Source organism: Mesitornis unicolor, unplaced genomic scaffold, assembly GCF_000695765.1.
Source record: "Mesitornis unicolor isolate BGI_N332 unplaced genomic scaffold, ASM69576v1 scaffold26084, whole genome shotgun sequence".
Classification (NCBI taxonomy): domain Eukaryota; kingdom Metazoa; phylum Chordata; class Aves; order Mesitornithiformes; family Mesitornithidae; genus Mesitornis; species Mesitornis unicolor.
Window position 1 is genome coordinate 4973 of NW_010179765.1, and position 15619 is coordinate 20591.

Consider the following 15619-nt stretch of genomic DNA (forward strand, 5'->3'; position numbering starts at 1 on the left):
GGTATAACTTTTGAAAACCTGCTGCAGCACATGGTTACCATGTGGTTTCTTAAGCCTGAGGTCTTTTGTTTAACTTCTTAGTGAAAAAGATTTGTTATCAAAATGTGGTTTGACCTCTGTTCATTACCCTGTCCACTTTACTGGGGACTCTTCAGAGTCAACATAATTAACTAGTGTAAGGCCAGCAGACAAGACTGCTAGGTATAACTTTTGAAAACCTGCTGCAGCACATGGTTACCATGTGGTTTCTTAAGCCTGAGGTCTTTTGTTTAACTTCTTAGTGAAAAAGATTTGTTATCAAAATGTGGTTTATTCTTATCAGGATAGTTAGAATGCTATGAGTATCCCCGATTAGTATTTCCATTTTCCCTTGAAGTCACAGAAAGTAATTTCGTCTTGCTTCATCTGTCATTGGTCAAAGGCCAGGAAAGTTTACTTTGTGAAAAACTGATTTTTAAAAAAGACATTTCTGACTACAGAAAAATTTCTGCTAAAATGAGCAAGAGGTACAATGTGAAATATATTTCAAATCTGGTTCAGCACAGAAACTTTGTGGTTAACTGAATTAGGAAAATTAGAATCTTTTTTTATGCCAGGTAGAGCAGATGGGTGTTAAAATTCCTCTTCAGCTTGTCTGGAGCGAGAGCATTTCAGTTCCAGCAGTCTCCTAACAGTGTCTGCAATTGTACGCTCACCATGCACCTTGTTATCTCGGGTGCGGATGTTAACTGTTCCGCTTGCCTTCTCCTTCTCACCAACAACTGAAAAAAAACCAAGATGCAAAGTAATGAACTTAACATTTAGCAAGCTCTTTCCCCCCATTCCTTTAAAACTTAGGCATGCTAAACAAAAACACTAAACAGCTTACCACTAAACACATCAAATCCTTCTATTCCGTCCTCCCAGCTCCCCCCCCACCTCAGATCTGTAACAGCCAATAGCCGTATTTAATCTTAATTTAATAGGTTTTAGAAGTTACGAACAGCAACTTAGCAAAAAAGTCCAGCTTGACTTACAAAGTCCAATTCAGAAATAAACATGGAGTACTCCATGGGCAAGGATGAGAAAGACAACTTGACTGTAAATAACCATTTGTTTTCTTTACAGAGACAGCAAGACAGTTTAATGCAAGATCCAAAAGCTGTTTAATTCAAACATTAAGATACAAGTACGAAGATAATATATGTATGTCTCATTGCTAATACAAATTTTATGTAATTGGAAGTTGGTACAGGGGATTGTACTTTTCTGATACCCAATCTGTATTTAGTGGGACAGCTCTCTTGAAACAGCCTCTGGGTGAGATTTTTTTTCCCTGATAGGATGCTTATTTGTTGGTGGTCTTGAAGCCAAAATGTGGTTGTGTCTTATCTGTATCATATGCTTAAAGTTTTAAAGAACAAAAGAATTCATTTATTATTATGTCAATTACTGTGAGGGTAGAGTTTCTCTGTCCAAGACTCCTTCTGCTCTAATGGATCCCAGACAGTTTTAGGGTCAATGCTAAAGCCTCAATTTACATGACATGACTAACGTGCTGCTTCAAAACACATACTTCAGGGTCAGTTTTTAATTGTCCCTGCATCACCCTCTCATGGAATAGTCATCTTCTATGCATGGATGTACAGTTCAGAAATGCACCACAGCTAAATGCAGTGAAAATATGGTGGTACTTTCACTACACTTAAAACAAGAGCATTAATTATTGAGGGTGATGGAAAGAACAATTAACAATCTGACAAAGGGCAAGAGATTTTACATATGTCTCTACATTGCTGACCAGAAGACAGCAAAGACCTTTCCTAAAGCAGCAGTAATACCTTGGGCCACAGTGACCTTTCAGTGAAGCAATACACACCAGAAATGCCTATCATGCAGGCAGAAGAGGCTCTCTGGAATGGAAACTCTTAGGAGCAAAGTGACCTAAAACATTGACTGTAACTCTGTCTTGCTCACAGAAGAAAGATCAAATCCTTATGCAAGAAAGTCAGCCAGGATAAGGGAACAAATGCACTATACATTACCAAGAATAAAGTTATACTGGGCAAGCTGAGCATTTCTGATCTTCTTGTTCAGTGTGCACCCAGGATCTACGTCAACATCTGCCATTAATCCAGCATCATGGAAGTACTGCCTGACCTAGCAGAAAAAGTATTTAAACTGTCATATAGGATATTCATAGAATCATAGAATGGTTTGGGTTGGAAGAGACCTTAAAAACCATCTGGTCCAACCCCTGCCATGGGCAGGGACACCTCCCATGACACCAGGTTGCCCAAAGCCCTGTCCAACCTGGCCTTGAACACTGCCAGGGAGGAGGCATCCACAACTTCCCTGGGCAACCTGTGCCAGTGTCTCACCACCCTCACAGTAAAGAACTTCTTCCCAGTATCTAGTCTACATCTGCACCCTTCCAGTTTAAAACCATTCCCCCTCGTTCTATCGCTACCTGTTCTTATAAAAAGTCCCTCCCCAGCTTTCTTGTAGGACCCCTTCAGGGGCTACCCTCCAGGTACTGGAAGGCAGCAATAAGGTCCTCCCAGAGCCTTCTCTCCAGGCTGAATAGACCCAACTCTCTCAACTGGTCCTTGTAGGGAAGATGTTCCAGTCCCCGACCATCTTTGTGGCCCTCCTCTGGACCCATTCCAACAACTCAATGTCCTTCTTATATTTGGGGCCCCAGAACTGGATGCAGTACTCCATGACAATGAACTATTTATGACTTGCAGACTTAAGCCAGTCAGGCTTATCTGACCCCTAAAACAAAGGCACCATCATTGGCTCAGGCATTGGAGATGAGCCCAGTTCAAGACATGGAAACAGGTCAGCTATCATGCAAGTACATACACACTAAATAACGAAGCAGTCATGTGAACATCTAATGTTTTGGGCTGAACAGTGATTTGAGTTCAATACTGTGAATGGCAGCAGGATGGTGGAGCTTTCAGATTAGAAAGGATTTTTAAAAATTTATTTCAGACTATTTTATTTATCTGTAGTGTGCCTGAAGCAGGAGAAGGTCTGCTGGATACTAAATAGGCAAAAACCCATCTTCATTTTTCTTACTGCTTTTGCAAGATGCACAAGACCATGGGAAACTAGAAGCTGAAGGACAAGACAACTTGACAAGACAAGCTAGAGAGAAAAACTATTTTTTTAAAAAAATAAGCCTCACAAAGATCAGCATTTGTTGTTTAGATACCCAAAATCTACTTCAGCTCCTCTTTAAAATACAGCTACAACTTCAGCCGCAAATTGTCACTGTAATATAAAAATGGTAACATTTAATATGCAAAGACTGCTAACACTTATCTGGAAAAAATATCATGAATAATTAATAACCAGGTATCTCAACTAAATGCAATATATTGGAATAAAAAGCCCCCAAACCATATACATCACCTTTTGAGCATAGTCATCACATGTTGGTCCCACTGGTACCACCATTACTTGCTGTGGGGACAGCCAGAGCGGCCTTCAGTAAACAAACAAAACAAGCTTAGATAGCTTTCAGTACTTTTTTTAGTATGAAAAAGTCTCTTAACAGATAGGACTAAAATCGGCATAGGAGATTCATAAAGCCAGCTGCTTAGATTGGATTCAGAGATGATGATAGCCCTATACTCATTACAATTTACCTCCCAAAAAGAACTCTGTGCCTAAAAGAACTGCAGCATGGACAAAGGTACTTTTTAGTTGTGTTTTACAACAGACAACAAACGATAATTAAGTTGTTGAGCTTATTACTAACTAATCAAGGAAAAATATTTGAGTCTTGTTATAATCAGAGGGGTCATCCCCATCAGGTGTTACACTGCAGTAGTTAAAGGAGATTACCTACACAAACAACTCTTTGCAAAGCAGTCCAGCTGCAAACATGAAGCTGAGAGACACATGCCTTGGGCAGACAGGCTGTACGATGCACCTGCACAAGCAGTATCACGCAGAGACTACCTCATCTAGAATTAATATCTAAGGAAGGTTGTTCAGAAGGAATTGCCCTGTGCTAATCCTACAGCACATCTCTGTAGCAAGCAAGTAGAATGAAACCTCTTGATTCTTGCATGCTTGGGGCTAATTTCTCTTCTACATAAAGTGTTTGCTTAAAGTGGAATGATAAATCTACTTTCCAACATTACCATTTCCCTCCATAGTTTTCTGTTAGAATGGCAATCATTCTCTCCACAGATCCCAAGATAGCCCGGTGAATGATAACTGGTCTTGTCTTGTCATTACCATCGTGGCTGTGAAGAAAGTTTTTTGGTTTTTTATGTGGGGTTTTTTTCTTGGTATAAACTTATGTCTGCAAATGACAGGAAAGTTATATAGCAATTAAAACCAACAGCCTCTGTGCTTACCTGACAAAGGTGAGGTTAAACCTGACTGGCAGCTGAAAGTCGAGCTGGATTGTAGCACACTGGTGGTAGCGGCCAATGGCATCTTTAATCTGAATGTCAATCTTAGAAACAAAAAGACAGAAACTTTTACTACAACATGCCCCTCAAAGCAAACTCATTGTTTCAAGATGGAAGGTTTCACTAAATGCACAGGAACTATGTGTGGTTTAAGACAACACAGCTTGGCTTCAGCCTACATAAATATTTAAATGATTTGCAGGTTCTTATGCAAAAAATGTTAGAGCTAAAAACGGCATAAGCAAGTAGAGAGACGTTACTTCAGGGAGGAACTACCTCTAATACTTCACTGCTTTTTTTGAGTTTCAATCTGGGACTTTCATAAGCCTTTTCATTGGGTCAATTCAGGAGGATGGAAGTGCAATTGCAAGACCAGAACTGAACACGTCTCCCCAGAAATGAGATTTCCTCAACCTCAAACTGGCAAACCTATACTCTTTTATTAATCAGTACTTGAATACTTCATACCTTATGTTACAAATTCAGGCCATGAACATGGGATGAGAATCCTGCTGTCAAACAGTTCACTTACCAGTAGGGATCATTATATCAGTAACACTTGTTCTGACTATAAGTATCTACAGTCAAGTCTATTCTTTCTATTGCATCTTACACTTTAAACCTGAGTACGCTTATGATACAAGTTAGACAGACAGAAAACAGCAGATTTATAGTGTCCTGACCTTTTTTATTTATCTATCACATTACTCATTCATCATTTTACCAGCATGGCTATATGCTGGGGCTGTGTGCTTTAATTTATGTATCAAACTAAGTGTTTTATTGGCTGAGGTTCTAGATGTCTTTCTACTTTGCATTCAGGAGTCAGAGTTTATCATACTTCAGCTAGTCACCAATGAGCTTCTATGAAAATAAAACATTTATAAGTAATTAACAGGCTTAACTTAAAAAATATAACTTTAACTTCCATTTCTCTGGTTTCCATTAAAACCAGTGCACAATGCTTCGTTTCCTCACCTTACTTTGGCTAGAGTGTATGAGGAGCAAGTATAAGGTTAATTAAATTCAACAAAGGTTCCTGTATTTATTTGCTTTCTTTCAAATCAACCGAGGAAGTTACTAAATCTTGTTTGCATTTCACATTATGAATAATTAGCTGCTATAACACATTTCACCTACAACCCATAAAATGAAATTTATTCAATTAGCATATAGAGAGAGAAATCAAAACCAGCTGACTGAATATAGACATAAATGTAGTGTAGGTTTATTAAGGAAAGATGTACAAGTAATTTTGTAAGGCACTCTGTCCTTATATTAAAGATATCAGGAAATTTCTAGAAAGCCCTAATCTGTGCAAATTGAGGAGACAGCTTTAAAAAAACCCAAGAAAATCACAAAACCAATGCAACAGGCTTTTAAAAATACCAGAACTCACCAGCAACTCAATGCAGCTACGAAATTGTGCCAGTAAAAGCAACATTTTTCAAAAATTTGTTTAACCAGTAAGTTAATTGTTGTTTTTCTCATGACTTAGGATTCATTATCACTCAGAAAATTATTTCTAATGCAGGAATTGCTCTGGTAATACCGATCTTACAGTGCCACCTTCTGTTCCTGTCTCATACTAAACCATCAACTGTTGAAGCAGCAGGCAGTTTATACATGTAAATGAATTAATTTACATTATTTATTTAATTTAATTAATGAAATGAGTGTTAAAGCTCTGTGAAAACCAGGATCACAAAGCAGTATTTCTCTCTTAAGTATGTCAGAGTTTATGGATCTGGAAAACCACAAAATTTCAGCCAGACAGCATCTTAAAATGGTAATAGAAGACTATACATAAAAAAAAAAGGCATCTTCCTAATCCCAGCTCTTTGCCTTATCCAAACAGAATTAAAAGCCTAACTCGGCTAGGGGTTAGCAACATACTAACCTTAGGTCCATAGAAAGCTCCATCGCCAGGGTTCAACTCCCACTTCTCACCAAAGTCATTGAGACTGTTTTCGAGTTGCTAGAGATAAAGAACAAATACACGCAGTGTTTCTCAATCATTTACTGTCTTTGCATGTTACAGAATCAGGTCAGCCTGCTACTGCAGATATGTGACACTACCAAATTTTCAGCACTTCTCAGTTACTGCCGCAACTCATTTATTTTCTGAAAAATGAAAGGTTTGGAAAAGCCCCAGATAAAAAAAGTCCAAATTAAAACAAACGAATTTAATGCATTTACCTTGGAAGATGCATACTTCTACGCTGATTCAAAGTTTGTAGATAACAACGACAGGGCATAACAACGACAGGGCATATACCCTAATACACCTAATATCTATTCCTGCCCCATCTTCTCCCCAGCACTGTACCTGCAGGGGATAACTGCATTCCTTTAATAATGAAAGCAACCTGGCTTTTGGAAGATGGCTCTACATCTTACTACAAGGGCTGCGAGAACTGGTTCTATTCCTCAGGTTTGCTTTTATTTTTTTTTAATCATCAGAAAATACAAGGACAGAGACCTAATTTGATTCTGACATGGAGATGGCTTCTGTATGGTGAGTAAGTTATTTACAGCAGCCAGACTGAAGATGGTAATTAAAGTTATATTGGTCATGTCCTGCTGCCACTGTACCTCCCAGACGGCATTATATGTTCTTACAGGACTTGCAGCCGCAGCCTTGTTTTCATATGAAAAGTTAATAAAACTACTGTTTACCTTTTCAGCTTGATTCCACACTTCAATATCTCCCAGGAACTTTTCAGGACGAGTGGAGAGATTCAGTTTAAAGGAAAATCCAAAGACATCATACACAGTACGCAAGAACTGCAGACAACTCTTTATCTCCTCTTCAATCTTTATGAGGACAGAAATAAAATCTCAAATATGGAAAATTCAGTTAATCTAACTTTAATACCCAATTTCATTTAACTGCAGCCCATACCTGCTCCATAGCACAGAATATGTGAGCATCATCCTGCTGGAACCGGCGTACTCGAGTGAGTCCTGTAAGAGCTCCTGACAGCTCATTGCGATGCAGAACACCAAAATCAGCCAACCGTAATGGCAGCTCACGCCATGATCTTGGGCGATGATCAAACATAAGGCTGAAGGAAAAGTTTATTACATGAAGCTCATCCAGAATCAAAGTTCTGCAAAGAACAGCCAATGAGTAGCAGCCAGTACCTAAGCAGATGCCCATAATGCCAGTGATTTAATCTGAATACAGCTATCATTTACATCCAGCAGAAGTGCAGATATCCTTTTATAGGTGGTAGGCCTTCCCCACTTCACAGAGCAAAGACTAAACAGCTCCTAAAAACAGCATTAAAACCTGAATGCCTAAATTGCCACAATATGGACAATGCCCCAGTATCTATTTCAGACACCCAGGTTTTGTAGTACCAAGGTAAGCTTCAGATCTAAAACAGTCACTGTAATGATAGAAAAATGAATTTTCTCAGTGTCTCATGTAAAGAGAGCATGTAGACCACAACTGATAATTACATAACTCCTGACAGCATGTCACATCTCAATACCTGAAGATAACTATCTTTACAATTAAGCAGGCAAAAGAAACACCTATTTTTTTTTAAAATGAGCATCATCTGTGGTAAGCTGGATCTGCTATGTATTTACCAGTGTCCTGGACAGTTCATAGGCTTCAGAGCGAAGATTTCTTTCTCCACTTCAAAGGAAAACATGTTGTCACTGTAATGCTGCCAGTGCCCTGAAGTCATCCATAGTTTGCTGTTGAAAACATTTGGAGTGACAACCTCCTGGAATCCCCATTTTCGATACTCACTCTAAAACAACAGATGCAGTACATAAAATAACTAATAAAGCAAACAAAAGCAATGATACTCAGCCATGAAACTGCAGCCATACAAATACACGGATGCTGCCCTACAAAAGTCTGACTCGAGGAGGAGAAGAATTCAAGTTAGACATGCCAGAATACATCCCTTCCACCAGCACCACCCTTCTGCCAAACTATTTCTCTGTACTAAGCAAGAAGAACAAGTTTCCTCCCTGCAAGCAAAGCAGCAGTCTCTAATTATTCAGTGACACTTGAGAGTGCACTGCAGTCCAAATATACAGTAATAAGACAGACTTTAAATATTACAACAGGAAGATCATGGTTGGTTTTTTCCTACGCATAATTGCATAACAAATGGTTCTGCAAGACCAAATTTAATAAGTTTATAAAAACAAATCAATACGCATCAGTGAAACTGCTGTAGTGTGAGCTTAGCTGTATGATTAGCTGTCAAAGAATTCATATTATAAAGCATCATTATGGCTGCTTTAATTGAAGGCATAAAGTATTGATAAAAATATAACTTAGCAGAGATTGTGACAAGACCAATTCAAAGAAACCAGGTTTCTTTAGTTTCGTGGCTTACAGAACTAAGAGACTTAACAGCCCTTCCATTTAAGTTAGTTTATACTATTATATGTGGCATGCTGCTATGCATTTTTCTAAAATTAAGCAATTTCTTCTATAAGATTTCCAAAAGACATTACTTACCCGGATGAATTCAATTAACGTGTTATAAATGTAAGCTCCTTTTGGCAAGAAAAAACAACTACCAGGGCTGAGCTCATGGAAGAAAAACAGTTCTTGGTCCTGCAGAAAAACAGTATTTAAAAAACTTAGTAATTGTACACCAGCCTTTTCAATTAACATTCACAAATTAATTACTACTGACTGGGCATCACTAATCAAAGTTTTTTAAAAGAACAACAACAGAAAAAGAAATACCAACAGATTAGCTGCATTTTCACTAGTATTTTTATCTTCATCGATACTATAAAGGAAGGAGATTGTTTTGTTTCCTGCTTCATTACTGATGCTCCAAAACTTCACATTTACATGTAACTCCTGTGCTCTCACAGTTCCCTTTGTACATTGACAAGTAATGTTTAGTTCTGCTTCTGCAGCTCGCTAATTATATGAACCTGAACGGAATGTGTGAACTGTAGTTGGCTGATGTTGTGACAAACCATCACATGCTTGAAGGCTGCATACACTGAATTCTTCTATGTATTTTCCTCATGTCCTAGCAGCAGACTTTGAAACAGTGTTTAGGACTATAAATTATCTGACAGGGGTTTCCACTTAAAATACAAAACGAAAACCCAACCAACCAAAAAAATGAAAAAATATACTGTGGATTCTGAAATCACAGAGAAGTAAGTAACTGTGAGTGAACAGGCTGCAGCAAACTCTGTAGAATGAGCACGATATGCAGACCAAAGTGTTCATATTCTGTTCTGAGTGATCTGTGGAATAAGGATGACATCATTTTTAAGAGAGTGAAAAGTCTAAAGAGAAGTAATTTGCTTTAAGACTTTTAATGCTCTTCAAGAGAAAAGTAACTGACTTTGCAACCTGACTGAAAATAAAATTGTGTCACATCTTGGTTGTGGCAGCATGTATACGCTGTCTTCTAAATGCTTCTAGTTAAGGGGTTAGATATACAGTGTCTGTGAAATACAGTACCAGAAAAACTGTCTCACCCGCCCAATTTTCCTGTGATCTCTGCTTTTAGCCTCCTCCTGAAATTTCTCCCATTCCTTCAGCATTTTTGTATCTGGGAATGAAATGCCATAGATCCTCTGGAGGGATTCCATATCAGCCTTGCCTTCCCAATAGGTAGAAGAATTCTGCATTCAAAAAATAAATGAAACAATGAAGAAAAGGAGGAGCCTCTGTATTTCACTACTACTGACTGCTACGAAAAGTCATGCAGTTATTCATAAAACACTGTACTTAAAGTAGAACAACTAAGGCATAAGGAGAATTTTCATGTTAAATTCAGAGCACTCATTAGAAAAATACAGAAAGAACAGGTGAACAGAATATGTAAAAATGTTTTCAAGCTCTCTCATCTTCTTTTTGAGCCTATTTGCTCTCTTTGTAGTCATCCTATGCCAACTGTTTATTCACACTCAGCTATAACAATAAGCTGAGTAAAAACTACAAACTCTAACTGATACAGTTCAACCAAGCCTTAAGCCACACTCATGCTCCTGTCTGTGCTGGAAGTGCAGGTCCTGGCCACTTATCTGGGCTTACACCATCTGAATATCATTCTAGCACATAACACTTTCTCAATTTGTTACACTGAGGTTTTGGCCAGGTTACCCATTTTGTGGTACATTCTCGATAAGCCACCATCTTATTGCCCAAGGACAGCAACGTGTTTTCAATTAAAACATTTGTCTAAAGCAGTTTCAGCTCTTACCTTATGAATTTTTATAGTCTTTATCTTGCCAGTATGTCTGACATGAGGCCCTCTGCATAAATCTATCAAGGGACCACACCTAAGAAGAGAAAACCATTCATTTAGTGTATTTCATCCTAGAAAGTTAAATCCAGTAATATTACAGTGCATGTGTCATTACCTGTATACTGTTGTAGTTGGAGTATTGACCTTCTCATTCAGGATGCGACACTTGAATTTGTTATACTGAGAATAAAAGTAACACACATATTTGTTAAGTCCTTGCTAAGCAAGAGAACTGGCCAGCAGTTTAAATTATTTGTAAACCTTATGCTACGCTGCATCAAAAGACTATAAAAGACAGACATGACAGACAGAAAGATAACCAAGCAGTGGAACAAGCGGCCAAGAGAGCACGTTGTATAGTCTCCAAACTTCAAGGTTTTGAAGGCCCAACTGGACAAGCCCTGAGAAACTTTGTCTGACTTCAGTGTTGACCTCATGTCCTGTGCAAGAGATTGGACTGGAGACCTACAGAGGTGCCTTCCTGCCTGAAAGACACTGACTCTCTTAATGTCCTAACAGTGAAAACTGAGTAACATCTATCTCAGGAAGTATGCCAGAAAATTATTTGCAGCTAGATACTAAAGAGAAAGAATCAGGTTTTAGTGTGGCTTAGACTTTCCCAGAAGACCTCATTCTAAAAAATGTTTTATGAAGCTTTCTGAACGTATCAGCACACGCAGTTACAGTATTGCCACAGCATTTTACTTACAGTAAATATATCAAAGGCATATAATAAAATTGAACATAATATATTGCAAACTTAAATCTGTGGGAAATAAAGAAAGAATGTGGCTTTAAAGATTTTGTCAAGGTCACCCAGGAAAAAGAATGAGAATTCTCACTATTGCAGAAAATCTAATGCACGTTCCCGAGAATCTAAGAATTACGCCTTCACTCATTCTTTGTTAAATATCACAAATGAGCCCAGAAGAATATATTACCTTAAAAAGCTGACAGACCTTTCTCTACTACTGACAGAACACAGAGCTAAAGTTACAAATACTTAAAGAATAACTGCACAATGCTAGAAAAAACCTTCTAGAACAGCGTACCTTAAACATTTCAAGTAATGTTTCCTTCTTAACTTCCAGTCTTTCAAAGGCCTGTTTTTCCTTCATTATCTTTTTGCATAATGTTTCCAAAGCAGAGAAGTCATTACTCGATACACCCCTAAAATAAACACACACAAAGAAGTTAATCATTCTTGCTTCCACTTGCAATTTCTGATCCAATTGCAATGTAAGCTTGTGGATGGGACACACTGCAAAGAAAAACGCAATCTGCAGTACTGCAGATTTCTTTGTCCCAGGAACAAGCAGATATGAGAATTTTTAACATGACTGCCATCCCCCCACTCCTGAAAATAAAAATACAAAACCTACCCTTCCTCAAGGAACATGTCATAATAAAATCCATTTTCTATTGGTGGGCCATAGCACAAACAGCCACCATAGATTCGTTCCATAGCTTCACCCATTATGTGAGCACTTGAGTGCCAGTATACCTAATGGAAGTAAAAAAAAAAAGAGGGGATCAGCCTGAATACGCACAAAGCATTTGAGTATTTTATTCAAAACCTTTTCTGAAATGCTTGCTTTCAAGGATACTTGATGCATTTCCACATTAGAGCAGTTTGCGGAACAGAAGTGACCTGCCCACAACATCCTCATCCTAAGCACCACTATTTCCAAAAGGTAACACTGGAAAATTGTTTACAGCCTGATCGCAAGTAATTCTTATTTTCAACTATTGTTGAAATGATTCAATTACTGTCAAGAAGTCAGGAAGCTAATTCAGAAACTTTTTTCTACAAACATCCATCAATCAGCTCTGCATAAAGACCAAAAGCTGCACTTTCAACTTAAGGCTGTGGTCCTAATAAAAAAACCTGAAGCATGGGAAATCCTACACTGAACTAGAACAGTTCATAAAATTAAAAATTACACTCCATGTTGTAGTACACCTGAAGTTCTGACAAATTAAAATAAAGTCTACAGGACTTTAGTTTGCTTTTATTTTCACAGAAGAGAAAACATAAATCTCACATGAGCCATCATTTAGCTAATAGGAAAACCCTAAGTTAGCATGCAAGACCTCTGTGCTGAGTTTGACTGGCAGCTTCTTGTACCAAATTACTTTTTCTAACGACAGTATTTACAAATAGCCACAATAAAGTACATACTTCTGCATGTACAAAGTGAAAGTGCAGCACACTCAGTACTTTTATACTCAGTATTATTTTCAAAGTCAGTTCTGAAGAGGTCAGTTCAAAAGACCTACTTTACATTAACATGAAGATTACAAATATAAAATTTTAAACAAGAACAGATTTGACATAAATTATGAAAAACTGCTAGCAGACTTGGCTACAGATACAGCGCAGAATGTACATTATCTGCAATACCATATCTCCCTTGTAAGGAACTACGAGAAAATGCAGACATATCTACACTGAAAACCCGTCTCCTCATCTTTTGAACACAGCAAAGATGCAAGTAACTACCTGAGGCTGAGTTTCATGCAAATCCAAGGGCAATTAAATTTTGGTAGAAGATACTCACTGCCTGAGCCTCTTCATCTTCAAACTTAAGCAGCTCCAGGGTGCAATCCTCCTCCAAAGGACGGTCTAGATCCCAAACCATCTTGTTCACTTTAGCAATAACAGTGTTGTCAGCTAAGCCCTGACTACAGAATAAATACACAGTATATAATATTTTGAAATCAGCAAGTAGAAATTCTCCAAGTTTGCCCTTCATGTTGAATAAGATTTTCAGGAGTGCTCAGAGTGCGTACAATGTCATGAGTAAATTCCAAGTAAAAGAGCAGTTTAGCCAGTCTTGAACATTTATGAAAATCCTACTCACATCTCTGAGATGAGGGAAGAAAACTGTGCTGCATATTCACATTCATACACTCATTAACATATTTAACTTAGAGGCAGCAACTTTAAAGTACTAACCTGACTTCAAAAATCCTATTGCAGTAAGACAAAGCTTCTCTTTTAAAAATTATCAAATACCATTTCTGACGTAGTAACTTTACAAATTTGTTTCCATTGGGCAAAAAAACCCAAACCCTTCCTTGATCCCAAATCACAACAGCGAAGAAGGTTCCAATAACAAGGTACCTACACATAAAAAAAATGGCATCTTGCCTCTAGGAATCAGCTAGCGTTTGTAATTTTAAATGTCAGGGTGTTCAGTGTGCATTGCTCAAAACTACTACACAAGTCTGAGTAACCCAGAGATATGCAATGCTCTTTTGCAGTTAGGTGAAAGATATTTATACTTTTAACTCTCTCTGAAAACAATTGAAACCTCTTCCTCAAGTCGATGGAAACTGGTCTGCATGTGCTAACATTCAATCTGATAAATTTATTAGCAGATCAGTTCTTAATGCAACAAGAGTACTTGCGGGGAAAAACATGTAAGCAATGTGTGTCTAAAAGATCTCAACTATATTCTTATTTAATTTTAGAAACTGTATCCTTATAAAAAATTGTACTCCAAACCTAAAGCCCTATTGGCTACCTCCAGTTTATTACATACAAGATGCCTTGAGAAGAGCTGAGATAAATGACTAAGAGAGAACATTACCCATACCCTCACAGCCACAACCTGCAGACAGAGCTGCCTGAAAATGATCGAGTGTATCACAGAACAGAATCATACCTAATTCCACAAGCAATTTGATAAGGTGTAGTCTTCCAAGATTCAGCATCAACCTGTTTGCCATCGGGTAATGTGACTTTAATGGGTTTACTGTTACTTGCCGCTCTTTCTGCAAGGAGTGCATCATGTTCAGCTTTAAGTTTATTGTACATCTCTAAACGCTCATTGATAAATGCAGGCCAGGGATTCAGCTATAGATAATGAATAAAGAGAAAGGGGGGAAAAAAGTCAATATATTATTAATCTAATATCACTTGATGCCAAGAATGCAAACAGAATGGATATACGTTTCACAAGCAGGTATGTGTCCCTATCTATATATGTGCTATATCTAACAAATAATCATTATTACAGATTAATTAGATAGTATTAATTACATAGTAGTAAAACTTCAGCTTAATAAAATCACTTTGAAATGCACGACTGTACATCTGTGTTTAATAAACTACACATACATTAATAAGCTACTACAGTTTATTAAAGACCTGTTTAATGAGCTACAAAAGGACAAAAATAAATTTGAAAAGACTGCAGAAGTTCAACATAAAAACAGATTTTTCCTATTAGGTCAAAAAACTGTGGGAACACCTCTACTCTGAGCCACCTAGGCAGGAACTGACTCCAGCCTACACCTCACATACTGACGTTCAGGGCTCTCGGCTGGGACACAGCCAAGGTTATGCAGCTCTGCAGCGGGCTCAGGATTAGTGCTGGCTAGCAGCTGGCCCACTATGTGCTGTCAGAGGGGCCTGTGTGTACCCACTGTGAAGACAGAAAGGACAGAGCACCTTACGCAGGCTTTCCCCATTCCAGAGATCTGCTGCCCCCCTCCTGGTGCAAACTGCACAGTGAAAAGCGTCATCGAACAGCAACTATGGAAATATGAGCTGCTTTCCCATTACACCAATACAACTTGGTGTAAAAAGCAACAAAGACACCTCATGGCAAAGTTCGGGAAGTAAGAGAGAGTGGGAAAAGGAGTAACAGTAACACCAGATAAAATACTTCATAGGGATGAACCGCTGCGATGCCAGCAGTACACAGGACAGCAACCAAGAGACCGTATCTTTCGACCCCCCGCGGGCCAAGGGCAGCTCACCTCCGTCCGCCCTCCATCGCCGGCCCCTTCCTTCATTTTCTTCTTTCCGCAATCTGCCTTTTTTTCTTCCCCAGCATTTACCTGAGAAGGACAAGCACCATTTCCTCATTCTCCAGCAGTCGCTCACCACCACGGCGCTTTAACGCTCCCCTCTCCCCCCTCCACGCCGCCTCAGCC

General features: G+C 38.5%; 1 protein-coding gene across 1 annotated transcript; it reads right to left on the reverse strand.

Moving 5' to 3' along the window:
• Window positions 1-532: 532 nt before the first annotated feature.
• TARS (threonyl-tRNA synthetase) lies at window positions 533-15523 on the reverse strand (the record flags this gene model as incomplete). The annotated part of the gene is made up of 18 exons (XM_010182900.1): window positions 533-761; window positions 2025-2139; window positions 3403-3475; window positions 4140-4244; window positions 4359-4459; window positions 6316-6393; window positions 7095-7232; window positions 7321-7483; window positions 8016-8182; window positions 8908-9006; window positions 9900-10046; window positions 10628-10706; window positions 10788-10852; window positions 11725-11842; window positions 12055-12176; window positions 13234-13357; window positions 14344-14534; window positions 15443-15523. Coding segments are annotated over 18 exons (2115 nt in total), but the record flags the coding sequence as incomplete, so codon positions are not given.
• Window positions 15524-15619: the final 96 nt, after the last annotated feature.